Source organism: Physeter macrocephalus, chromosome 9 (genome assembly GCF_002837175.3).
Source record: "Physeter macrocephalus isolate SW-GA chromosome 9, ASM283717v5, whole genome shotgun sequence".
NCBI classification, from domain to species: Eukaryota; Metazoa; Chordata; class Mammalia; order Artiodactyla; family Physeteridae; genus Physeter; species Physeter macrocephalus.
The window spans coordinates 130358-154529 of NC_041222.1; the positions used below are offsets into that span (position 1 = coordinate 130358).

The 24172-nt window shown below is 58.3% G+C and overlaps 4 protein-coding genes across 10 annotated transcripts in view; 2 read left to right on the plus strand and 2 right to left on the minus strand.

Annotated features, from left to right (window-relative positions):
• The first annotated feature begins 1210 nt into the window (after window positions 1–1210).
• TOR2A (torsin family 2 member A) lies at window positions 1211–5681 on the plus strand. Of its 3 annotated transcripts, XM_024126064.2 has the most exons (5): window positions 1223–1464; window positions 2072–2337; window positions 3082–3257; window positions 4456–4583; window positions 4904–5681. In XM_024126064.2, the coding sequence occupies exons 1-5, from the start codon at window positions 1314–1316 to the stop codon at window positions 5146–5148; spliced, it is 966 nt and encodes a 321-aa protein (XP_023981832.1). In that variant the 5' UTR covers window positions 1223–1313; the 3' UTR covers window positions 5149–5681. The 3 variants fall into 3 exon arrangements, with proteins under 3 accessions (XP_054942932.1, XP_023981833.1, XP_023981832.1); XM_024126065.3 differs by lacking the exon at window positions 4456–4583 and having other exon boundaries at window positions 1212–1464; window positions 4904–5039; XM_055086957.1 differs by lacking the exons at window positions 2072–2337; window positions 4456–4583; window positions 4904–5681 and having other exon boundaries at window positions 1211–1464; window positions 3082–3149.
• Window positions 5682–5769: 88 nt separating this feature from the next.
• On the minus strand, window positions 5770–20472 carry TTC16 (tetratricopeptide repeat domain 16). Of its 5 annotated transcripts, XM_028493494.2 has the most exons (14): window positions 19765–19911; window positions 18572–18744; window positions 18154–18244; window positions 17835–17978; window positions 16499–16599; window positions 16270–16399; window positions 13837–14051; window positions 12941–13185; window positions 12424–12565; window positions 10573–10738; window positions 9887–10029; window positions 9555–9726; window positions 7650–7734; window positions 5770–6590 (listed from the first exon to the last, which is right to left on the minus strand). In XM_028493494.2, exons 6-14 carry the CDS (start codon window positions 16396–16398, stop codon window positions 5800–5802), a joined length of 2088 nt encoding a protein of 695 aa, XP_028349295.1. In that variant the 5' UTR covers window position 16399; window positions 16499–16599; window positions 17835–17978; window positions 18154–18244; window positions 18572–18744; window positions 19765–19911; the 3' UTR covers window positions 5770–5799. The 5 variants fall into 5 exon arrangements, with proteins under 5 accessions (XP_028349295.1, XP_028349298.1, XP_028349293.1 ...); XM_028493497.2 differs by lacking the exons at window positions 18154–18244; window positions 18572–18744; window positions 19765–19911 and adding an exon at window positions 20448–20472; XM_028493492.2 differs by lacking the exon at window positions 19765–19911 and having other exon boundaries at window positions 18154–18664.
• On the plus strand, window positions 18552–21578 carry PTRH1 (peptidyl-tRNA hydrolase 1 homolog). The gene is given in 9 exon segments (XM_028494285.2): window positions 18552–18559; window positions 18919–19084; window positions 20052–20180; window positions 20535–20570; window positions 20573–20697; window positions 20699–20751; window positions 21016–21115; window positions 21265–21331; window positions 21399–21578. Coding segments are annotated over 9 exon segments (864 nt in total).
• A 461-nt stretch (window positions 21579–22039) lies between these two features.
• Window positions 22040–24172, minus strand: part of CFAP157 (cilia and flagella associated protein 157) — a 25814-nt gene continuing 23681 nt past the window's right edge. The window contains exons 2-6 of the mRNA XM_028494287.2: window positions 23897–24164; window positions 23409–23539; window positions 23040–23190; window positions 22506–22672; window positions 22040–22340 (exon numbers count right to left, since the gene is read on the minus strand). Coding sequence (XP_028350088.1) covers window positions 22040–22340; window positions 22506–22672; window positions 23040–23190; window positions 23409–23539; window positions 23897–24164 — 1018 coding nt within the window. The remainder of the gene's footprint in view (window positions 22341–22505; window positions 22673–23039; window positions 23191–23408; window positions 23540–23896; window positions 24165–24172) is intronic.

Sequence of the window (24172 nt, forward strand, 5' to 3'; positions counted from 1 at the left end):
GGCGAAAGGTGGAAAAATTCATTCAACAAATACTTATTTAGCACTTGAAACATTCCAGATTGTACCAGGAGCCAGAGTTACAGCCAATTCTTAAAACCCAGTCCCTGTCCTGGGGGAGCTCACAGACCAGAGGGGAGATAAACAGCTAATTCCAACCAGTAGGAGAAATGCTGACCTGCCCTGCTCCTTCCCCATTCCCTGCCACAGCAAAGCATCCCACCAATGTACAACCCAGGATCCTAGATGTTTGGGTGGAAGGGCTTTATGAAATCTGAGATTCCAGCTCCCCTCAGGAAAACGGAACTGGAGGGAGAAGGGACTTGCCCTGGGTCACAGCAGCAGAATGAGGAAGGCTGGAACCTGGGTGTCCTCGCCTGGAGTTCTTTCCTTTTCTCAACAGTGGGAACTACTAACTTCTTTTCAAGTTTTGAAACGTGGCCCCAGAAGTCTTCTTGTGTGTGTGTGTGTGTGTGTGTGTGTGTGTGTGTGTGTGTGTGTGTGGTGGGTGAGGCAGGAAATCTTTGAGGAGGGCCGTGAAGGCAGTTATCTTTTGTGTGTGTGTGTGTGTGTGTGTGTGTGTGTGTGTGTGTGGTACGCGGGCCTCTCACTGTTGTGGCCTCTCCCGTTGCGAAGCACAGGCTCTGGACGCGCGGCATGCGGGATCCTAGTTCTCTGACCAGGGATCGAACCCGTGCCCCCTGCAGTGGAAGCACGGAGTCTTAACCACCGGACCACCAGGGAAGTCCCATAATGTATTTTCAGTGATCATTTATTGATTACTTTGTGAGCCAAAACACTTCTCGTGCCTGTACCTCACTGAAATATCACCATTCCTCTATATGACAGGTACTGTTATCATAAGATATATAAGGCACCTAACGTTAACGGTACATAGTAGGTGCTCACCAAAAGCTATTAGCGCTCTTTTATCATATAACAGAAAAAAAAGTGCACAAAAAAGGTGTTTTGCAAGGTGTAAGGTGCCGCACAAGTTTTTGCTACAATTATTACGTCACCCTTTGTGGTCATAATCCTTCATTTATTATTCTTTCGGAGCTACTGTGATGGTCCCCTAGTTACCGTGGCCATGGAAACTCAGCCCGCAGTCCTGGATTGGACGGTTCGCGGGCTCCCCCTGGAGGCCATCTTCCGGGCCTGCAGCGGGACAACCGGGCGGGCCTTTGAGAGGCGGGAGAAAGGAGTCGGGAGTTGTAGGCCACAGGCGGCGGCTGCCGCGGAGCGATGCATGTCGGGAGTTGTAGTTCTCGGGAGAGGAGGCTGGCGGCCGCAGACCCAGTTCCGGCCTCACCCGGATGGCGGCTGTGACGCGCGGCTGCCGGCCGTGGGGCTTGCTCCTCGGGCTGCTCGGGCTGGTCTCGGCCGCGGCCGCAGCCTGGGACCTGACTTCGCTGCGCTGCAACTTCGGCGCCTTCTGCGAATGTGACTTCCGGCCCGACTTCCAGGGTGAGCAGCCGCGGGCGCCCGGACCGGAGCGGCCGGCGGACCGGGCAGCCCTCGGACCCCGGGGGTGCGCCGGGGCCGAACCTGGAGAGTAGAACCGAGGGTGGGACCCCCAGACTTCCGGACGGCCAGGGCCGGAAGTGGGCCTGGCGCTGAGGGACCCTGAGAGCCTGGGGCGCGGGACTTGGGGCGAGGGTTTGGGGATGCCTGTTTGGGATGCAGGCAGAGCCCTGCCAGGATGGAGAGAGGCCTTTGACAGCAGGGCCTTGGGGGGAAGTTTAGACCTCCGCACTGGACCGGCCGTCAAGGAAGAAGCCTGCCTTGGAAATGGGCGGGAGTCTTGGGCAGACCCTCTTGACAGCTCGCGCCCACTTAGGGCTGAGCGCAATCCAGAGGGCTATCTGGTGGGGGCGCTGCTGAGCTGAGTCAGGCCTGAGGGTGACTCCTGCGGCCGAGACCCCAAGGGCCGCACTCCTTTCCGCAGCCAGCCTGTAAAAACGTCCCAGAACGCGGATCCCCAGACCAGGTTCCAGACGTGACTTCCCTCCTGGACCTCTTCCGTGGCGGGTGTGTGTCCTCAGCTCTGACACTGTCCTTCTTGGGGCCCTAGGTCTGGAGTGTGACCTGGCGCAGCACCTGGCGGGCCAGCATTTGGCCAGGGCGCTGGTGGTGAAGGCACTGAAGGCCTTCGTGCAGGACCCAGCCCCCACCAAGCCACTGGTCCTCTCTCTGCATGGCTGGACTGGCACCGGCAAGTCCTATGTCAGCTCCCTGCTGGCACACTACCTCTTCCGGGGTGGCCTCCGCAGCCCCCATGTGCACCACTTTTCCCCGGTCATCCACTTCCCCCACCCCGGCCACCTGGAGCGCTACAAGGTAGGCTGGTTTTGTCCTGGGCCACCATCCGCCTGCACCGTTGAGTGCCGGACCCTAGGGAAGGAGTGAGTCCTGAGCCCAGAGAGGGGAATCACTTGCTCCAGGCCACACAGCCAGTTGAAGCCTCACCCCTCAGGAGCCACCCTGAACAAAGCTTGGGGTGGTACCACCCGGCAGGGAGTTCTTGATTTAATTCCTGGGGGCCAGTAGTGGCACCTACCTGCCAGGGTTGGTGTGAGGGACGTGGGATTATAGAATTGCAGGTGTTATTTATCGACCACTTACCTTTGCCAGACAGTCTGCATTATCTTCTCTCTGTAAAGCCCTTAGCCCCAATTTGAGGCTCAGAGTAAGCACTCGGGATATCCAATTAGCTCTTACTACTGTTGTTGTTGATTGCAAGGTACTTTCCAGGCTAATCTGTTTCAGTTGTCAACTCTGTTGGGAACGTTCAGGGAGCAGGAAGGAGCCTTCCCGTTTTTTTAGGTGTCGGGGAAGGAGCCCTGAAAAGGCAGGTGAGAGGCCTGGGTCTGAGTCCCTGTTCTCTTGCTGACTTGCTGTGTGAGCTTGGACAAGTCTCTGCCCCTCTCTGAGCCACAGTTTCACCATCAGTCCCATTAAGGGATTGGTACTCTCTGGGAGACCATATCTTCCTGGGAAGGAGATTAATTCTTGCTTTGGGAAAAAATCTGGGATTGGGGGAGCATCTCCAGGCCCCCTCATACTCTTGCCTTTCTCCTACAGAAGGATCTGAAGAGCTGGGTCCAGGGAAACCTCACTGCCTGCAGCCGCTCTCTCTTCCTCTTCGATGAGATGGACAAGATGGCCCCAGGCCTGATAGAGGTCCTGAGACCTTTCCTGGGCTCCTCCTGGGTTGTCTATGGGACCAACTATCGCAAAGCCATCTTCATCTTCATCAGGTGGGGCCGGCTTTGCAGCGGGCAGGGTGCAGGGACACTCGTCAGAGGTCTCAGCTCTCCAGTCTTGGCCTGTGGTCCCATAGCAGAATACTGTTCCCCCAGGCCCACTGGGCTTTGCCAAAGTCCCCCACACCCTCGCTGGTGACACTGTCATTCAAGGTGGTTGACTTCCCTTTGACATTCTCAAAGCCCATTCTGGGCTCAGTCTCTCTCTCTTTTTAAAATAAATAAACGAATAAATTTATTTATTTATTTTTGGCTGCATTGGGTCTGTTGCTGCGCGTGGGCTTTCTCTCCTTGTGGCGAGCGGGGGCTGCTCTTTGTTGCGGTGCGCGGGCTTCTCGTCGCGGTGGCTTCTCCTGTTGCGGAGCACAGGCTCTAGGCGCGGGCTCAGTAGTTGCAGCTCATGGGCTCTAGAGCGCAGGCTCAGTAGTTGTGGCGCACGGGCTTAGCTGCTCCGCATCATGTGGGATCTTCCCGGACCAGGGCTCGAACCCGTGTCCCCTGCGTTGGCAGGCAGGTTCTTAACCACTGCCCACTGTTCCCTGGGCTCAGTCTCTTAATCCTCATTTCTTTGTGGAACCCTGCTGGGTTAAGAGTTTTCCCTCTTTTGTGGCCAATCCGCGGCATGTGGGATCTTCCCGGACCAGGGCTCGAACCCGTGTCCCCTGCGTTGGCAGGCAGGTTCTTAACCACTGCCCACTGTTCCCTGGGCTCAGTCTCTTAATCCTCATTTCTTTGTGGAACCCTGCTGGGTTAAGAGTTTTCCCTCTTTTGTGGCCAAGAGGACACAGGCCTGGGAAAAACAGGACTAGAGTTTCAGTCCCACCTCTAAGAGTCCTAGCTTTGTTTCCTCAAGCAAAACACTTCACCTCTTTGAGCTCCCACCTCCTCTTCTGAACGACAGGGCCAATCTTAATGCCCCACTGTCCTCCTAGAGGCTGGGTGAGGGAAAGTCGGTAAGGGACCTAAAAGTGTTCTATAAACTGTAAAGTGCGTGACACATATAGGCGAACTTCCAGGGGTCATGGTTAAGGGCACAAGCTCCGGAGAGGGGAAGTGGTTCCCGGGGTGTTTTGAGTGGGTTTGGCTCCTGCCAGCGCTGAGCTGGGCCCCCAGGCTCAGGTCGCGTTAGGTGGCACGTGGGAAGCAAGGGCCACATCCTGTCCTCACTGTCTACGTCCCCCGTGGTTTCTAGCAACACTGGCGGCGAGCAGATCAACCAGCTGGTGCTGGAGGCGTGGCGCAGCCGCCGGGAGCGCGAGGAGATTCGCCTGCAGGAGCTGGAGCCGGTTATCTCCCAGGCCCTGCTGGACAACCCGAACCGTGAGTTCGGCCAAGGACCCCACCCCAGGGTGGTTTCCAGGCTGAGGTCTCGCGCCCAGATCACACGGAGGGATGGGATGGGATGGGATGGGCTGGGCTCCCTGGGGTGGGCCAGGCTCTGCCAGGTCTGATGCTCTGCCCACTGACCCGGTACTTCCCAGCCCAGGCTTTGGCGCTCTGGGCTGGCAGACAGCCTCCCCGAGCCCAGCACCTGGAAGGATTAAGACCAGCCCTGTTCCTGCACTTCCTTCCTTTGGGGGTGGACAGGGCCCAGCTGATCCCCGTGAAGCACAGCCTCTTCCCATCGCTCCTCCCTGCAGATGGCTTCTGGCGCTCGGGCATCATGGAAGAGCATCTCCTGGATGCCCTGGTGCCCTTCCTACCTCTCCAGAGGCACCATGTGCAGCACTGTGTGCTCAACGAGCTGGCCCAGCTAGGCCTGGAGCCAAGGGATGAGGTCGTCCAGGCTGTGCTGGACGGCACCACCTTCTTCCCTGAGGACGAGCAGCTCTTTTCCTCCAATGGCTGCAAGACTGTGGCTTCCCGAATCGCCTTCTTCCTCTGACTCTCCAGGCAGCATCCTTGTCTTCCTGTATCTGGCCAGGCCGTGAAGGAAAGCCCTGGGGCCTCTGCCAGAGGGTCCCTTGTCCTGTGCCTCCTGGGACCCAGAGCACAATATGAAGACGAGGAGGGCTGTTGGCTAGGCCGTGAAACAGAAGGCCGGGGCAGGCCCTGGCCTCTTCACTGGTCTGAGGGCATCTTGGCCTTTGCTTCCGTCCTCAGGGAAACCGCTGGTCACCCCAGAACTTCAATAAGCCTTGACCTCACCCTCCAGACTGAGCCTTCTTAAAATGTGAAGTTTAACTCAGGGACGGTGGCTCGTGGCTGTTCCCTCCTTCTTTGGTCTGTTACTCTCGGCCCTGGCTCGGGCACCACACCCCTCCCCTCCCCCCCACAGCCTATGTCCCAGTACCGTAAAGCCAGACTGAGACTTCTGTCTCTGCGAACAGAGGGACTCAAGTCGCCACTTGGTCTGGGCTTTTCAAGTTTTTAATTTTGTAAAAGAATAGAACAAATGCAATAAATTTAGCCATGGGACCAGAGGAATGTTGGCTGAGATTCCGATTGCTCTGGAGCAGGCTGCTTTGCCGAGTGGCCGTGGTGGGGGCAGAACCGCCCGCACCCCAGCAAGAAGTGAAGGGGCTGAGCGGCCCCTTCAGAGGGCAGCCTGAGTGCCGGGGCTGGGGCTCTGTCTCAGGCCCTGGGTGGTCTGCGTGTTGCTGAGACTTGGGCTCAGTCCCCAGGTGACCTCGGTCTTGCCGGAACCTGGCCTTGTGCTCTGGGTCCAGCTCTGGGCAGCCTTGGACTGGCTGGGCCTCTGGCTCTGGCCCTGGCCCTCGGTGGCCTCAGTGTTGCAGGGGCTCCAACTTGGGTCATAGAAAGTCTTGATCTTGCTGGGACTTTGGATCAGTCTCCAGCTCCAGTCGTGGGTGGCATCAGCCTTTCTGGGTCTCCAGCTCTGGCCATAGGCACCCTTGGCCTTTCTGAGCCTCTGCCTCGAGCCCTGGGTGGCCTTAGTCTTGTTGAGCTTTTGCCTTGGGCTCCAGGTGGCCTCGGTCCTGCTGGACCTCTGGCTCTGGCCCTGGGTGGCCTCAGTCCCGCTGGGCCTCGGGCTCCGGGTGGCCTCGGTCTTGCTGGGCCTCCGGCTCTGGACCTGGGCGGGCTTGGTCCTGCTGGGCCTCTGGCTCAGGGCGGCCTCGGTCCTGCTGGGCCTCTGGCTCTGGACCTGGACGGCCTCGGGCTCGCTGGGCCTCTGGCTGTGGCCTGGGGTGGACTTGGTTTTTCTGGGGCTGTGGCTCAGGCTTAGGTCTTCCCTCTTGTCCCCCGAGTCTGAGGACTGTGTCCTCAACGGTGAGGAGTCAGAGAAAGTTAGCACAGTGGTCGAAGTGCTCCCGTATTCCTGGCAGACAGTGGACGTCTCCGTCTCTGAGGTGGACATGGTCCTGACTGGAAAGGATATGTCAAGAGAAGCTGTCAGGCTGCCTTCCCCAGACAGTGCCAGGAAAGGGAGACTTCTAGGCCTCACCCTTGCCTATGTCCCAGAGGCCTTGCATGGCCAAGGGGAAGGCCTGCCAGCTCACAGCAGCCCAGCCCTCCTGGCACCCTGAGCCCTGCAGGTGGGTCAGGGCCGTAAGATAAGGGGGAGATATGAAGGACCCCCCCTCGCCCCCCGCTGGCCTCCACTCTGCTGCCTGCCTCTTGCCCTCTGCGTGCCAGCCACAACCAACAGCCTGCAGGGCCCTGGCCCCCTGCCTGCAGCAGTTCCCCCTGCTCCACCCTGTTCACACTTGGCTGCCCCCCTTCCCCTGGGTCCTGGAAGCCCTTCCTGACCCCCCAAAGGGAGCTAAATGCACCCAGGGCCCTCGGGACTCCCCTCCATGGTATGGCTGCACTGTCCTGGTTATCTGTTTACCTGTGTGCCTTCTTCCCTTCAGGACCAAGAGCTCCCTGGGGCAACGACTGTGCCATTCATGCCTGTAACCAGGGTCCAGCACAGGCCTGGCCCTCGGATGCTCAAGGCATTTGCTGAATGGCAGGAAGGGGGCGAGCCGCTGCTACTCCCGTCCCTCCCTGGACTGCCCATGGCTGCCCCTGGGACCCAGAGCAGCATTCTTGGGTTTTTTTACTTTTGTCCCCTCCACGCTGGCACCTGTCAGAATTGAGGGTAAAAGCCCCCTGGACATGCATAGGCTTCGTGGGCTTATTTCAGGGAGAGGCCAAGGGGGCAGAGAGAAGAGAGACAGGCTGAGCGGGGAATGAGGGTGGAGCAGGCAGCAGCTGTGAAGTGCCTCGCGGTGAGAGCCGGCCTCCCAGGCCGTGTGCTGGGCATCCCGGAGGGCTCCCTGTGCCCCCCGCGAAGCTGGGAGGAGTCCTCCCACTCCACACTCGCACGGCTATGACAGCAGAGCCCAAATTCACACTCAGGCCTGGGAGTCCCTGACCCCTGACCTTTGCCCTCCCTGCTGCGTTGGCTCACTCAGGTCTGGCAGGAGCAGGGGGACTTACAGCCCAAGCTGGAGCCTGAGGAGGTCTGGCTGATGTAGCTGTCGGTCAGGGACCTCTCCTTGCTGGGGGCCGGCTCCAGCTTCTCCTAGGGCAAGAGACAGGCTGCATGATCACAGTGGCCGCAGCTCTGTAAGTCCAGCCTCTTAGAGCTCCGGGAGGGTCGCAGGTTAGGGCTGGATGGGGACATGGAGAGGTTGACTGGACAGGAAGGGGCGTGGCCAGGTTAGACAGGTGTGGCCACGTGAGAAAAGCAGTGTCAAGAGGCTCTTGGGGGCTTCCCTGGTGGTGCAGTGGTTGAGAGTCCGCCTGCCAATGCACGGGACACGGGTTCGAGCCCTGGTCCGGGAAGATCCCACATGCCACGGAGCAACTAAGCCCTTGTGCCACAACTGCTGAGCCTGCGCTCTAGAGCCCGCGAGCCACAACTACTGAAGCCCGCGAGCCACAACTACTGAAGCCCGCGCGCCTAGAGCCCGTGCTCTGCAACAGAAGCCACCGCAATGAGAAGCCCGCGCACCGCAACAAAAAGTAGCCCCCGCTCGCCGCAACTAGAGAAAGCCCGTGTGCGGCAACGAGGACCCAATGCAGCCAAAACTTAAAAAAATAAATAAAATTTTAAAAAATAAATTAAAAAAAAAAAAAAGAGGCTCTTGGGCCTCATCTCCCTGTCTGCAGGATGCAAATTAGTTCAACTGTGGGACATGCTTCTGTAAACTGTGAAGTGCTGTGTCCGGGGAATGGCTAGTGAGAAACTGAGGACCTTCTCCATGTTTCATCTCCCTGCGCATCTGGGAGGGAACTCCCCTGCCATTACCATTTTCCGGACCAGGAAACGCCTAAGCAGCCCGCCCTGGGCACTCAGCTAAGAGGCAGAGAAGCAGGGCGGGAATCCAAGTCAGGGGGACTCTGCGGCCAGGCTCTTGGCCAGGCTCTCGGCTGCTGGTCGCACTTGCAGGCCGCGGGATATGTGCGGGAGTGACATGCGGGAGCGGGCAGGGCTGCGGAGCGCTCAGCAGGGACCCCACGATGACTTCAGGGCATCCACAGACCCAAGTTCTGTATTTTTGTATCCTAATGTGAGCTAGAAAAATGTAGAAATTGCCTTTCCCATTTCTGGCAAGGGATGCTGGCACTCCGTTTACTTCGATGGTTAAAGTCTCCCTTGAACACAATTTACTCGCTGTCCATCAGCAGTCGAGTGGATAAATAAATGGCGGGATATTCGCAGGATGGCGCTGTCTCCAGCAATGAGAAGGAGCAGTCGACTTGGACGCACCTCACAAACTTGGACGCTCAGCGAAAGGAGCCAGAGGCAAAGGGGCATGCGCCACATTTGTCCTCTGTTGCGAAGGACAGGCACGCTCGTCTGCGGTGTTAGGAATCAGGACAGCCTTGTGGGGCGTGCTGGGCTGAGGGAGGGGCCTGGAAGGGGGCACGAGGGGCTTCTGGGGAACTGGGAATGTGTTCTTTCTTGATCTGGAGAATGGTGCCATGGGGGTATTCAGTTTGTGAAAATCCATCAGACAGTTCGCTCGTGAGTCATGTACTTTTCTATATGTTCCATTCAGTGAAAAGTTTTTAGAAATGAATTGAAGAATTAAGAAAATTCTGGTACAAGTGGCCAGTGCACACAGCAGTATTTATGAAGGTGAGTGTGGACGAAGTGTGGGAAGCCTCTCTCTGTGAGGGGCCCACATCCTCACGCACCCTCCTTCAGGTGTACCCCTTACTGGTACCTTCTCTGTCTCACAGCGCGATGTCCCCAGCCCAAGTCACACGTCTGAGTGCTGGCAGAGCCAGGCCCAGAAGCCAGCCTCTAGCCAGCGTGCATCCCTCAGACCTGACTTGGGGTACGTTCCACCTTGGACCTCAAGGACCTCCGGCCCCGGTGTACAGCCCACTTACCTCCTTCTCCCCGGGGGCCTTGGCCTCTTCCTCTGGGCCTTCTGGCTTTGCCTGCAGGGACTGGTGAGTGGCCTCTCGCTCTTTGGAGGTCTCGAACGAAGGCTGCTCCAGCTTCCACGAAAGCTGCAGGGCCCGGGCCCTCTGGCGCTCTAGTTCCCGCTCCTTGAGCTGCCTGACAAGCCGTGACCCCAGAGCGCTGGGTAGGCCTCCCTGACTCACCCCACCATCCCCAGGACTGGACAGCGGCCTGAGAAGGCGATTAGAGCCAGAGGTGCCTTGAGCCCCAACCGTCCCCCGACTCTGGGCCCGCGGGCCCTCCTGGAGAAACTTACCCCACGATATCCTGAGGGGTGCCGGCCTGCAGGCTGTGCTCCACCACCCGCTCCAGCTGCAGCCCGGCCAGGTGGGCCACCTGGCTGTTAAGCACCTCCTCCACTGACATGCCGGGGAAGAGGTTGGCCATCAGTGGCAGCAGCTGCCAGGAAAGAGGGTGACCAGAGTCAGGTGTGGGCCAGGACGGTGGGGGGGTGGGGGTGGGGGTGGGGGGCAGATGGTGTGGTGCTGCCCTGGCATTGGAAGGGTTTACAGATTGTTGTTTTTTAAAGGGCTGGACCTTTTGGCCCCAGAACTATCAGGACATCTTGAGAAAGGAACTATTCGGTGAGGGAGTGCTGATGGTGAGCCTGACCAGTGGTTCTGGAGCCAGCCAGATAAGGGTGTGACCTCCAAGCTCCATGACCTGGGCCAAGGGAACTGACTTCTCTGAGCCTTACCCTCTTCCCTCTATGAACTGTGGGGTGATGATAATGTTACCTGTCTCGTAGGTACTGAAGAGGGTTAAATGGGGTGATGTAAGCTGAACTGGTTAGAACAGTGCCTGGCACATAGTAAATGCTCCAGCATTAGCAGCTCTTGTTACTGCTAGGAAACCAGGTTTCTTTTAGGGACGGGGAGTATCTTTAGGTGGCCAGAGGACTCTGACTCTGGAGCCCACCCTCCTGGCCCAGCAGGCACACACCTTCGGTTGTTTGGGGTCAAGGAGCAGGACAGTGGCAACATCCTGGCGGGCCCCAAAAATGTTCTGCAGGAGCTGCCGGCTCCTGGCGCGGTACAGGTAGTACTGGGGCTTCTGGGGATTGTGCTGGATGGCCATTGAGAAGTGGTGCTCTGCCTTCTGGAACTGCCTGCAGGACCCAGCAGGCCACAGGGTGCTCTGAGCTGGGCCACCTGGAGGATATGGAGGCTTCTGGACCCCAGTGGGGAGTCTGGGGAAAATCAGGCTGGTCTCTGCTCCCTGCCACCACGCCCCTCTTGATGGACCCAACACTTAAATGTTAGTGTAAAATCCCAACGTAAGTGGACATTTTTATGATCCTGGAGTAGGAAAGGCTTTTCTGAGATGTCATAAACCCAGCAGCTAAAAATGAAACAATTAATTTGACTATGGTTAAATCCCATTATTGAGTAGCAAAAACACCGCAAAAGAAAGCAGTAAATAGTGAATAACATTTTGCCACAGAAGGCAGATGATAAGCTAATTTTCCAGCCTACAAAGAACACTTATAACCAAAAAAAAATTTTTTTAATGAACAATTTAAGAGCAAACGGGCGAACAATTTCAGCAGGCCGTAATGGCCAATAAACACACGAAAGATGCACTCACAATTTAAACAATTTAAACACGCAAAGTCACTCCACTGCGAGAGAGCCTTTTTGCGCCTACCCGAATAGCAAAGTTGAAAAATAGTCTTAATACCCTGGGCTAGGGAGGTTTGGGGAAACCAAGACTTTTCTTTACTGGGGGAAGTTTATATTGGTTCATTGTTTTTGGAGAACAGTTGGGTATTATCCTTTAAACTGTTAAAGTTTTACACTTTTTAACCCAACAATTTAACTTCCAGCAATCTAACTACAGAATTACTAGTATGGACGCATGAAAACATATGTCTTGGGTCTCATTACTGCATTATTTATAATAAAAAACTGAAAACTGCCCAAATACTCATCAGCATACTATCGTCTAAAGAAATTAATTGTGGTACCTCCACAGAATGGAATACTTTGCAAGCAATAAAAGAGAATGAGGTCGTCCTATATGTAATTGCCACGGGAAGTAAAAAAGCGAGTCAAAAATCAGCTTAGTGGACTTCCCTGGTGGCACAGTGGTTAAGAATCCGCCTGCTAAGGCAGGGGACACGGGTTCGAGCGCTGCTTTGGAAAGATCCCACATGCTGCGGAGCAACGAAGCCCGTGCGCCGCAACTACTGAGCCCACGCGCCGCAACTACTGAAGCCCACGTGCCCAGAGCCTGTGCTCCACAACAGGAGAAGCCACCGCAATGAGAAGCCGGCGCACCGCAACAAAGAGTAGCCCCACTCGCCGCAACTAGAGAAAGCCCGCGTGCAGCAACAGACTCAACGCAGCCAAAAATAAATAAATAAATAAACTTATTTTTAAAAAATCAGCTTAGCATGATCTCACTCGTGTAAAATGATAACAATTGTTAACATATGCATAGAAATCAATCTAGAGGACTCTTTACCAAACTTACAGGGGAAGGGGAGGCATTAGGAGGTAGATATTAGAAGGAACTTTCATGTTCTAAGTTATATGTTACTGAATACTTAAGTTTTCTAAATAAAAAGCGCAATTACCATAACAATATTCACAGAAAAAATGAAGGATTTTTAGAGAAAACTTGAAAAATAAAATAGATATTTAGGAGACAACTGGGAGAGCAGACGCATCTCGACCCCAGGATCCCAGCCGACCTGCTCCACTCCAGACTCTTCCGGCCCCTCCCGCGGCCTGGTCCGCCCCGCCCACAGCCCCGCCCACAGCCCCCGCCCCACCCACAGTCAGCGCGCACCTTCTCCTCTGCTCGCAGAAGCCCAACTTCTCCTGCAGCAGGCCCATGCGCAAGTGGGCGCCCTCGTCCTTCGGACTCAGCGCCAGCGCCTGCTGGTAGTCCGCCTCAGCAAAGGTCAGGTTGCCCAGTTGGAAGAAGCAATCTGGAGACCGGGGGCCGGGGCCGGGGGCGGGGGCTGAGTGAGCCCCGCAAACCCAGGGCCCAGGAGCCCCAGCCCAGCTGGCTCCACCCCCAGGGGGCGGGGCCTGCAACGGGTGGTGGATGACACCAGCGGGCGGTCGCGGGCACCTGCAGAGGTTTTCCGTGCCTCTGGCCACCTTCTTCCAGCTGCCTGATCCCGCGCATTTTGAAGGGCTGTAGCCAGATCGTCTAAGGCAACGTTTCCCAAAGTGTGTCCGTGGGACACTGAGACTCCGCTTTCCCTCCTTCCCTCCCCCCTCCCTCAGGGCCCTCAAGCTCCCAGCCCAGGCCTTGGAGGGGCAAGAGGCTCACACTGGGCTGCCCGGCCCCCACTCACCGCCGCGGTTGATGTAGAGGCCTTTCTCCCGCTGCTCGTCCTTGAGCGCCTTGCTGAGCAGCAGCGCGCTCTCCTGGTAGGCGCCCTGCATGTAGCAGTGCACCGCGAAGTCGTTGTAGGCCAACAGCAGTTGGCGCTGCGCCTGCTGCGCCAGGTCCTCCTGGGGCTCGGTCATCATGTCCAACGCCTTCAGGAAGTCCTCCACGGCGGAGTCAAACTCCCGGAGCCGTCGGTACATGATGCCCCTACGAGGGAGGGACATGAGGGCCAAAGTGCCCCACCGACTAGGGGTGTCCCAGAGAGAGGCTGCGGCGCTGGGCCCTCTGATCTGGGGGGAGGGGCTCCCACCGCACGCACTAAGTTTGGCCTGTGGGGCTCCTGGATTGCTACTTAGATAGCCAGCTCGTCACTGGTAATTTTACTTTTCTTTAAAAATAGCTTCCCTCTTTCTTTTTGGGAGCTGTGTGTGTGCCAGCCTCTATGCTAAGGCCTTTTTGTACACAGGACATTTCACCTCCACTGTTTATAAGAGAAAACCCAGGCTCAAGGAAGTGAAATGGCCCAGAATGAGGTGGTGGGTCCTCGTGGGGTGGCCCAGATTCAAACCCAAGCCTCGTCCACTGAGCTGGGCTGAGCCTGCCAGTGTAAACTGCTCAGCAGGCCCGGGGGTCCAGGATTCCAGGGTTAACAGGCTGCTGCCTGCCCCTCCTCCAGAGGCAGTAGCAGAGACCATCTCCCACGATCCCTTGACCCCGATGGGGAGTAGGGAAAGATCGTTAGAGGCTAGATGGGGAAACTGAGGCCTGGGGAGGGTCAAGGGCTCTCCTGAGATCACACAACACATCTGAGGCAAGGCAGGGCCTGGGACCCAAGACCAGCATCTCCCCACTCAGTACCGGAAGAGGAAGAGGCTGGGGTCCAGAGGGTTGTTCTCGATGGCACAGTTGATACACTGCAGCGCATGTTGTAGCTTGCCCTGCACGGCCAGGATCCCGGCATCTTGGCGTGCCTCTTGGGCCTGGCCCACCATCACCTTGAGCAGCACCTTGGCCTGTGGGTGCTTGGGATCCAGTAGCAAGGCACTGTGTAGGTCTCGATGGCAGAGTCTGGGCTGCAGCAGGGGGGCCAGGGATGGCATCGGGGTGCAGGCCAAGCTGAACCCTGCCCTGTTCAGTGTGGGGAGGCAGACCTCCAGGCCTGTAGGGGCCTTTCTCTGGGCAGGCCGGCACCATGCCACCCATCTTCAGTGGCTCTGCATTGCTTTGTGGGAAAATCCCATCTGCGGCTCCATCCCTACTGGCCCCTTTCTAGATATGACCTCAGGTGAGCCAGGTCCACCTCAGTCGTTTCTGCTGTAGAATGGGGTTACAGGTGCCTCCTCCTCCTTGCAGGACTTCTGCAAGGCTCACTTGAGGACGGGGGAGGGTGTGGTCTCCTGACTGTGACTGTCGTGTCCTCCCTATACTCCCCTGTACACCCTCCCCAACGCCCCTGACCTTTAAGCACAAGACAACTCTAACGAAGAACAGGTTCAGGCCTAGGCATGAGCAGAAAACATCCCTAGGCAAATACCTTCCACTGGGTGAGCAGGTCTAGTCAACAAACACTTTTAGCAAGCACCCCGTGTCCTATAGGGTAATTGGTTGGAGGGTGAGTGAGGCAGTGTAGACACCAGGTGTGAGTGGAAGTCGGGAGGGGGAAGATGGCCGAGGCTGGGGCAGGGCTTTGGAATAGATGGACTTGAGTTCAAGGGGAGCACCACTGTGACCTTGGGCAAGTTACCCAGACCATCTGGACCTGCTTCCTCATCTGTGAAAAGAGGGCAGTGGGTTGTGTCTACCTCAAAGGGTTACTGCCAGCCTTAGAGATAAACATGAGTAAAGTGCTTAGAATGTGCTTCGGCATCGCAGGGAGCAGCTGAAATCCCAACCATCAGAAAGAATTACCAATAGTTACTAGTCTCGGGGCTTCCCTGGTGGCGCAGTAGTTGAGAATCCGCCTGCCAACGCAGGGGACACGGGTTCGAGCCCCGGGCCGGGAAGATCCCACATGCCGCGGAGCAGCTAAGCCCCTGCGCCACAACTCCTGAGCCTGAGCTCTAGAGCCCACGAGCCACCACTACTGAGTCCACGTGCTACAGCTACTGAAGCCCGCGTGCCTAGAGCCCGTGCTCCGCAACGAGAGAAGCCACCGCAATGAGAAGCCCGCGCACCGCAACGAAGAGTAGCCCCCACTCGCCGCAACTAGAGAAAGCCCGTGCGCAGCAACGAAGACCCAATGCAGCCAAAAATAAAGAAAGAAACGAACAAACAAATAAATGTATATATATATTTTTAAAAAGCACAATAGGAGCATCTTTAAAAATAAATAAATAAAAATAATTACTAGTCTCCTACCTTTGAAGGAGACTCTCCCACTGACTCACCTGTGGGACACAGAAGCCCAGCCCCCAGCATAGGGAGGCTCATGGTTCCAACACCCCCAGGACACTCCGCCCAATCCAGCCCATCCCATTTACCCCCTCCTGAGGTTCCCCCCACCCCACCCCCAAGCACCCAGGCCAGGCTGGAACACCAGGTATTGTTCTGGATGCCTCCCTTTCCCTCATGTTCACTGCGCCCCCCGCCACCAAGTCAGTCTCGGGTCCTGCTTCCAAAGGTCTGTGGAACTTGCCCCCTCCTTGCCACCCTCATGGCCATCCTCCTTGAGCCCCACTCCTATCCAGATGGATGGTACCCAGGCTTCCGGCCTCCAGGCTTGCCCCTCCCCCCAGCCCACATGCCCCCTGGCAGCCAGAAGGCTCTTTCTAAGACCCACTGCCCCAGGGAGCACCCTTCTGGGCTCCTGCTGCCCCCCAGGAAGAAGTCAGAGTCCCCTGGGTTCACAAGACCCTGCCCATCGCTCTCTCACCCCTGCAGTCCCTCCTCCCTTGTGACCCCAAGTCTCATATCTAAGGGAAGCCTGGGTGCCCCGATGGTGCTTCACACAATTGGGAAATCATCCTTTGTGTAATTATCCGCTTGGGGACATCTCCCCCGGGCTGTGAGTTCCGTGAGGGCACAGATGGCAAAGGCCTCTCACCTGTGGTTTCCGGGGGCTGGCGCAGGCCTGGCACAGAGCCAGGGCTGAGTGGGGACGGAACAACTACCCGACTGGGCCAGCGCCGGCTGGGGCCTCTGCCTGGGGAGGACAGGGCCCCCACCACACTGGGGGAGGTGCAGGCCCCCACTACAGCTTCGGGGCTGGCCGACAGCCCAGCCGCCTCCTGTCACCGCGGCATCCAGACAAGGAGGAGGCCCACCCCCCTGCCCTGCCCCCCGCTGCTCTACCTGATGGAAGAAGTTGTAGAGCCTGGCCCGGAGGATGTAGACATCGGCATTGGTGGTGCCGCGCTTCACCTCCTCGGTGACGAGTGAGAGGCATTCACGATGCCGTTTGAGGGCCAGGAGACAGGCCATGCTGAGGGCGGAGGGCAAAGGTGCTCTGTCTGCCGGGTGAGAGGGGCAGGAAGGGGATGCCGGGGAGGCAAAGGCCAGCAAGGACAGCCAGGGCACTCACCATCGATAACGGAGGCAGAATTTCTCAGGCTGGAGCTCAGAGGCTTGAGAGAAGACGTTCAGGGCATCCAGAAAGGCGCATTGCTCGAAAAGGCACTGGCCCTGAGGACACAGAGGGCAGTCACTTCTGCTTGTGACCCCGGCCTAGAAGCACCCACGAGTTGAGGGATGGCCAGCATTGGGGTGGAATGACAAGGGACAGGGACAGAGCCCTTTAGATCTGGGAGAGACTTTAAGAGATAGAGACACAGATGGAGAGAGATCCAGAGCTGGGGAGACAGAAATGTACAGTCGACGACAGAGAGACGGCAATACACACAAAGGAACAAGGAAAAATAGAGAAAATCTGGGAGGTGGACCAGAACAGCAGATCTAAGAGTAACAGTCTCCCACCTGGACTAGGGCTCCAGGTGCCAAGCCCTGTATTAAGAACTCAAACTTAGGGAATTCCCTGGTGGTCCAGTGGTTAGCATTCGGCGCTTTCACTGCCGAGGATGTGGGTCAGGGAAGGAAGATCCTGCAAGCTGCCCAGGTGCAGCCAAAAAAAAAAAAAAAAAAAACAAAAAACCACCCAAAAAACAAAAAACCTGAACTTATCTCACTGGGACTAGCTAACATTCCCCTTTTAGATGAAAGAACTAAGGCTCAGAGAGGTGAAGTGACCTTTCCAAAGTCACACAGAAAGAGCAGGACTGGACTCAGGACCCCAACATTCTGGTTTTAAGAATGTTTCTTTTTCAGAATTTAATAATTATTGACATTAAAAACGAAGGCATTAAATTTGTCAAAATGGAAAAAAAATCAGGACTTTGTTGGGATTTTATGGTTTAATATCTTCTTTATTTTGCATTGCAAATGGGGGGCACTCTTACCTACTCCCTGACTTTGAGGGGCACCGTGCTTAGAGCCTGTGGACGGTAGGCCTGTGCAGCCCCATACAATAGCCACCTGCTTCCCGTGGCTATGTGATTTCAAATCAATTCAAATTAAATACAATGTCAAAATTAGTTCCTCAGTCACACTCGCCACACTTCAAGGGCTCAACAGTTCCATGTGGCTAGTGGCTACCAGATCGGACAGTGATCATTGTCACTATTGCAGAAAGTTCTACTGGACAAAGCTGCAAAACTGTACCCAGCCCTGGTGGTAAACCAACACGGGAGGTGGGAGAGATCATTAGCGGGGCAGCAGATGGGGACATAGACACAGGGACACGAAGGTCCCTAGGGAGTCAGGGCTGGTCTGAGGAACAGGGAAAGCCCCCAGAGCTGGAGGGAGAGTCAGCAGGCCGGGGTGTGAGGTGGGGCCTTGTGTGGGCCTGGGGCAGCCCCAGGCACCTTCAGGTAAAGCACCAAGGTGAGCCGCTCCAGGCAGTCCGTGTTCTCTGGCTGGGAGGCGTAGGCCTTTCGAAGGTTCTGGGCAGCCGAGGAAAAGTCGCAGAGCTGGATGTAGGCCTCGGCTCTCAAGGCATAGAATTCTACCTGTGGGAGAGGGGACCCAGGCTGCCGTTCCCCTCCCCACAATCCGCCCTGAGGCTTGACACTCAGCTACCACAGGGACTTGGTGGCCCTGAGAGAAGGGGCCAGGCAGGTGCGACAGTGAGGGGTGAGTGCGGGGCCAGCAACTGCCTGGGCCCACCCAGGCCGTCCCCCTCACCAGCTGGGAGTCCAGGTAGAGGCCGCGGGAGAAGAACAGCACGGCCACCTCCCAGTCTTCTTGCTCCAAGCACTGATGGCCTCGATGGTAGCTGCAGGGGCAGTGGGCGCAGGCAGAGGGGCTGGCCCTGACTTGGGACCAGTCCAGGGCATACAGCTGGGGCTTCGGGAACGGGTTGGGAGGAGGGGGACTTGGGTAGGGAGACAACAGGGGTAGACAGAGACCCAGGGAGAGGAGGCTGACATTCTTGGAGCTCATCCGGGCCAGCAGCCTTTTATCTGCTGAGGTGGAAGAGCCCTATTATACAGTTGAGCTCGCTGAAGCTCAGGGAGGGAGAGTAACTGGCCCAAGGCTGCACAGCATGTCAGTGGCTGTGCAGGGTAGGAACCTGGGACCCCATGGCAAGGTAATCACTCACTACTCCCTGACTTTGAGGGGCACCGTTAACCCTGCAGCCTTTGGTTTTATATCATCAAAGTTCCGGAACACCTGGCTGGTTCCAAAGTTGCGCTGTAGGGTCTCCTTTGGCACTGGAATCACCCATGGCTTTGGGATGTGCTGTGAGGGAGCCTGGTCAAGCCCCAGAGCATTCTGGAACCAAGAGACAGCAAGCTGGAGCAGGCCTCCGGAGACAGCCCCCACTCCACTTACACACTCTCCTCAGGTATTTTACAGGATGGAGGAGGGATGGAAATGAGGCCTGGTAAGAAGCTCAATCTGGGGTCTGGTGGCACTCCCACCCCTATTCCCCTAACCTCTCTCCAGTCCTGCCTCTGTCACCTATGGTCAAGGTCTCACGCTCACACTGGCCTCTGCTCTCCTCCTGGTCCCCCTCAGCTCCTACCTCCAGCTACTGACACCCAAAACCCTGCAGCTCAGGCCCTGCCCCAAGCCACAGGCCTTGGGGGTCCAGCAGCTTCTTGCATATCCTGTGGGACCCTCACACTCAGCAGGCCAAACTGAGCACCTCACCTGACTTCTGCCCCAGGTCTTCCCACAGCGGTGAGTCCACCTTCTCTGCCAACCACCCAAGCCAAAGATCTATGTCCCATCAGTCCTTAAGTCCTGTCTATCCCACTTCCTAAAGATCTCTTAAATCCCTCCTCTTCTCTCATCCTCTCATCTTGGCCAATGCCATCTCTGGCTATATGCCAGCTCCGGCCACCCCTCTGCCCTCCCCACCAGCCACAGGTCCTAAGACCTCTGTTCTCTGCACAAGCAGCCAGGGACTTTATTGAATCGCACAAATGATCTTGCCTCTCCCGTACTTAAAAACTTTCCTGTGAACCCAGACGTCGTCTCTTCTCCCCCGACCCTCTGCCTTTGCCTTAGCCTTCTCCCGCACCTCTCTGGACTCTGTCATGAGGCCCCTTCCAGGAGGACCTCCGGGCCTGGGCGGGCTCCCTCCCGGCCCTCACTTGCCTCCCGGCACCCACCCCTGATGTTGCTAGGCATCATCTCCAGGACGCCCACAGGCTCCGCCCCTCTAGTCACGCGCCCGGAATCCAAGGACTCCACTCCCTGGAATCCAATTTCAAACAGAGCCGGAAGGAGGTTAGCAAGTTTTTATCAGCTAGGGAGGCCGAGGTCTACAGCGGGGAAAAGACTTGCCGGGTTTCCAAAGCGAGGCAGGGCCACAGCGGGGGCCAGAATACGGCTCCCTCTTCCCAATCCGGAGGTCAAGCAAGAGCTCCGCGAGCCCCACGACAAACCCCTAGGACACGGTGACGCGGGCCCAGGGAAACTCGCGGGGGCGCCCCGCACCGCCACTTCCGCCCCGCACCGCCACTTCCGCCCCTCAGAAACATGGCGGCCGCGTGGCCCGCCCCGGATTGGACGCTAATGGCCGCCCCTGGATAGGTGGCGGCCGCAATTGGCCGAGGGCTGGCTGACGTCAGGGGGCGGGGTCTGGGCCATTAATTGGGGCGTCATGGGGCCGTTTGGCCTCTCTACGCGCAGGACTGTGGTTGAGTCGGGCCGTGAGCCGGTGCGTTTTGGAACCCCGGCCCCCGGGGAAGCGGTGGCTGGTGAGTAGAGTGAGGGACGGCAGCGTAGGGTAGCCATTGTCTCTGGGGCAAAGCCCCCGCCCCCCAGTTCCTTGTCATAGTTTTAGTATCAGAAATGGGTCCGATGCTCGGATGGGCTCCAAACTTCCAGGAATTCCGCTCCTGCACTGGGGTGCCCTGCCCGCCCACCCCGGGGGCGCCCGTTTCCACTCGGCCTTCTGGAGTCTCCGGGGTTTCTTGGGCTCCTCTTCGTACCCCTAACCCACTCTGGCCCAGTTTAACGTTTACCTTCCTCTGCTTTGGGTCCCGGAGGGCGCTGTGAGAAGGCAGATGGGGAGAGTTGTCGGGCCTCAGTTTCCCCGGTGTCGCCCGCAGGTGGCCGGCCTGGGGAACCCTGGACTGCCCGGCACGCGCGGCACAGCGTGGGCATGGCGGTGCTGGGGCATCTGGCGCGGCGGCTACGTGTGGCGGAGAGCTGGGCGCGCGACCGGCGCTGTGCCGCCGACCTCGCCCTGGCTTCGCTCGGGGATGCCCAGCTGGATGCCCCCACGGCGGCTCATGAATGTCAACGGGCGCAGCGTGGCCCGGGCCAGTGAGTTGAGGGCCCCAGGGGTGGGCCGCCCGGGAGGGCGCAGGGGCCAGCAAGGGAATTCTGGGCTGCGGCAGATCAGTTCACCTGGAGCTCCAGGTGCCTGTTGAGCTCCAGTTGCTGCCTGGCCTTGGGTGATTGTGAGAGCCTCAGTTTCTTTATACATGAAGTGGGGTTAATTGCGGCCCCTCCTCATGGGAGCCTTGAGTCGAGACAACCCCCCTGGGCAGATCAGCAGTAACCCGGGCCACCGTCTCCCTGTGCAAGCGGAGCTGTTTGGACTGGCTGCTGAGGAGGTCTGCCTGGTGCATGATGAGCTCCACAAGCCGCTGGGGAAACTGGCTCTGAAGTTGAAAGGAAGTGCCCGGTGAGGCCCTGAGCTGGTCAGGGTGGGGATAGGGAAGCCGGCCTCCCAGCTGGAGTGGGGTAGGGGTGCCGACCCCAGTCTCGGCAGGGGATGGGGTGAAGGGTGCTGACCCAAGGAAGCACTAACTGCTCCTCTCGTATCCCTTGAAGGGGCCACAATGGAGTCCGTTCCTGTATTAGCTGCCTTGACTCTAACATGAGTCCTGCACTGGGTCGGGTGGGCCGCCGCAGGGCCCCCGACACTCCTCACCAAAGCTGCCTGGGCCCCTCTGGCTCGCCCACAGGCAATGCCACGGCTGCGGGTGGGCATCGGGCGCCCGACACACCCGGACACAGTGCAGGGCTGCGTGCTGGGCCACTTCGCCCCTGCTGAGCAGGAGCTGCTGCCTCCATTGCTGAGCGCCACCGACCTGCTTCTGGACCACATCCGTGAGCAAAGCCAGAGGCCTTCGTCCGGCCCCTGACGCCAGTGGACTTGGCTGCTTGCCTGACTGTCGCGCCCACACACCCAGCCACGTCCACAGAGGTGCCACGCCAACCTGTGCTATCCGTTTTTTATATAACTCTTCTCTGGGCTGCCCCAGGCTGCCTGTGGCCGGAAGCGGGAACTGTGGCCGGAACAGTCCATTTTTGGGGTAGGAGGTTGGTCTTCTCTCTGTGTCCTACTTAGAAAGTAGGGAAACTTCAGGAAGACTAAACTTTTTGAACCTTTTTGGAGAACCGGAGGTATGGGTCTGTAAGAATAAAGATGCCAGCTTGGAAGCTGAGGCCTACTCGGGGGGTTCCCACCTCTCCCCTGCCGGCGGAGGAGGGGGCCACAGGGCCCAGCAAGCCCCCCTCCCAGGGGATGTGTGGGCATGTCTTAGCCCACTGAGGGCTTGCCACACCTTTCTTCAGCCCATTTAACAGATGAGGAAATGGAGGCTTAGAGAGGTCCAGCCACCTCCCCAGGGCCACACAGCTGCAGCGTGGCAGAGCCATGATCTGCACCCAGGGCTGGCTGCCATCCTGCTGTCCCCAGGGCCCCTGGCACCCTCACCTCAGGGCCGCTGTGAGCCCATAAGTTTCCCACACGGGTGGTACGTGAGAGCAGCCTGAGGTCCTCAGGGTTGGGTGGGATGTGGATCCGTCGAGGCGCCCGGCCCAGGTCCCCTAGCTGGTAGGGTGTGACACTGGACAGCCGCTGCAGCAGAGGCCCTGTCCTGAGTGGCTGGGTGCTGCACCGCCTGTGGGGAGAGGGCTGGTGTCATCACCTCCATTTCATAGATGAGGAAGCTGAGATTCAGACAGGCTCTGGGGAGCCAGGTTTCGGGCCCAGGCTCAGCTGAGGACAGCCCTTGGACAAGTCCCGTGGCTCCTTGCTCTGAGGTCACACAGGGTCACTCACTCACCGCTCCTTTGGTGGGCCCCAGGACTGGCTCTTCCGGCGGGGGGACACAGGCATCTGGGGGCTCAGGACCATGGCCGAGCTGAGCATGACCAGCAGGTGCTTCAGCATCTCCTTGCGCTGCAGCTGGAACACTACATCGAAGTCACCATCCTCCTCGTCGGGCTGCATCTGCTGGTAGGGGTGTGGGCGGGCCCACGGGGTCAGGCCCTTCATGGCCCCAGCACCCACCTCTGGGAAACTCCAACCGCGGTGCCTGTTTTCTCAGTGTTCCCTGGCTGTGGTGGGATACCCATTCTCCAAGTGGGAAGACTGAGACCCGAGGCCTTCCAGGGCCTCAGAGGACTCCATCCAGCTCCTTTGAGACCTCGAAGGGGTCTTTGAAGTGCAGAATCAGAAAAGGACAGACTTGCCAGCAATCTCACAGGGAATAGGCTGGGCGCCTGGCCTGGACATCTCCGATGGCCCCGTTATCTCCGAGCGGTTTCTGTCCTTGGCTCCATCCCCCGCCCCCCACTTTCCCCCACTTCCAGTTCACCTGCACAGTGTCCTGTAGGAAGGAGGCGGCCTGGGCCAGGGCTGCCTCCAGGCTCGCCCGAACCTTCTGCTCTTCGGCCAGCTCCTGCTGTAGCCGCTGCCCCTCGGCCTGCTGATGCTCCAGCTGCAGGTTCAGCTGTTCTCTCTGGCTCCTGGGACCGGGACCGGGACAGGTCAGCCTCCTCCCCGTTCTAGGGTGAAGGGCCCTGCCTTTTCTCTCCAGCCCACAGGGGCCCTCGGCCAGCCCTGGGCCTCAGCCTGTTTGACAGATGAAGCCTCAGGGCCCCTCTAGAGAGGGGGAGCCGCTGGCCCGTGTCACGTGGCCACAAAGGGCGGGGTTCCCAGCCGCTCCGCCCTCCTGCGGCCGCACCTCAGTGCTTGGTTGTCCTTCTGCAGCTGCATGAGGCTCTGCTCCAGCTGGCTCAGCAGGAGGTGCAGCTGCTTGGCCTCCGCCTTGCCCTGCTGCTGCTCGCGGCGCTTCTCCGTCAGCATGAGGATGACCTGTAGTGCGGGCAGGTGGCCATGCCCTGGGCCCGCCACAGGCCCTCAGCCAGCCCCGCCCCCCCGGCGAGGCCAGCCGGGGCCCTGGGAGCCCGGCGCCCTCTCTGGATAGCAGCTGGGTCCCCACGGTTGGGTTCCACTTCAGCCAGTTAGGGGGGCTTTAAGCCAAATACAAACCAGAGATGGGGCCAGAGCCCGCACAAGAAGGGCCCCACGGCCTCCCGGCTATACCTCCCTCGAGATTTGGCCCCTGGGGTCCACCCCTGAGGGGCTGTATTTGCCCCGAGGACAGGGCCCCTAGGGTGCCTTCCTGCTCTCCATGCCAAACACCCCATGAGGAGGGCCCGGAGGGCGCACCTTCTGGTGGCCTCTGCTATGCCTGGCCATGACCTTCTGGGAGTTCTCCAGCAGCTCCAGCTGTTTGCACAGGTTGTCCTGGTTGCCCCTGAGCCGCTCGTTCTCCCGCAGCAGCTGCATGCCTTGCCGGGATATCTTGGCCAGCTGCAGGGTCACGGTGGTGTTCTCCGTGATGGCCCGCTTGGTCGTGTCCCACATCTGGCTCGTGGCCACCTTGCGGAACTCAGTGGCCACCATGTTCACGCGCTGGATGATCTCCTTCTTCAGTCTAACAGG

Excerpts from the sequence above, each read along its gene's own strand:
- TOR2A (XM_024126064.2), top strand. The coding sequence starts at position 1,314 with ATGGCGGCTGTGACGCGCGGCTGCCGGCCGTGGGGCTTGCTCCTCGGG. Across the intron at positions 2,338-3,081 it reads GCCACCTGGAGCGCTACAAG|AAGGATCTGAAGAGCTGGGT; the intron begins GTAGGCTGGTTT and ends TTTCTCCTACAG. Across the intron at positions 4,584-4,903 it reads CCTGCTGGACAACCCGAACC|ATGGCTTCTGGCGCTCGGGC; the intron begins GTGAGTTCGGCC and ends TCCTCCCTGCAG.
- TTC16 (XM_028493492.2), bottom strand. The coding sequence starts at position 18,411 with ATGAGCTCCAAGAATGTCAGCCTCCTCTCCCTGGGTCTCTGTCTACCC. Across the intron at positions 10,739-12,423 it reads TTCTGCGAGCAGAGGAGAAG|GCAGTTCCAGAAGGCAGAGC; the intron begins GTGCGCGCTGAC and ends TGGGTCCTGCAG. Across the intron at positions 9,727-9,886 it reads ACCCCTCAGGATATCGTGGG|GCAGCTCAAGGAGCGGGAAC; the intron begins GTAAGTTTCTCC and ends ACGGCTTGTCAG.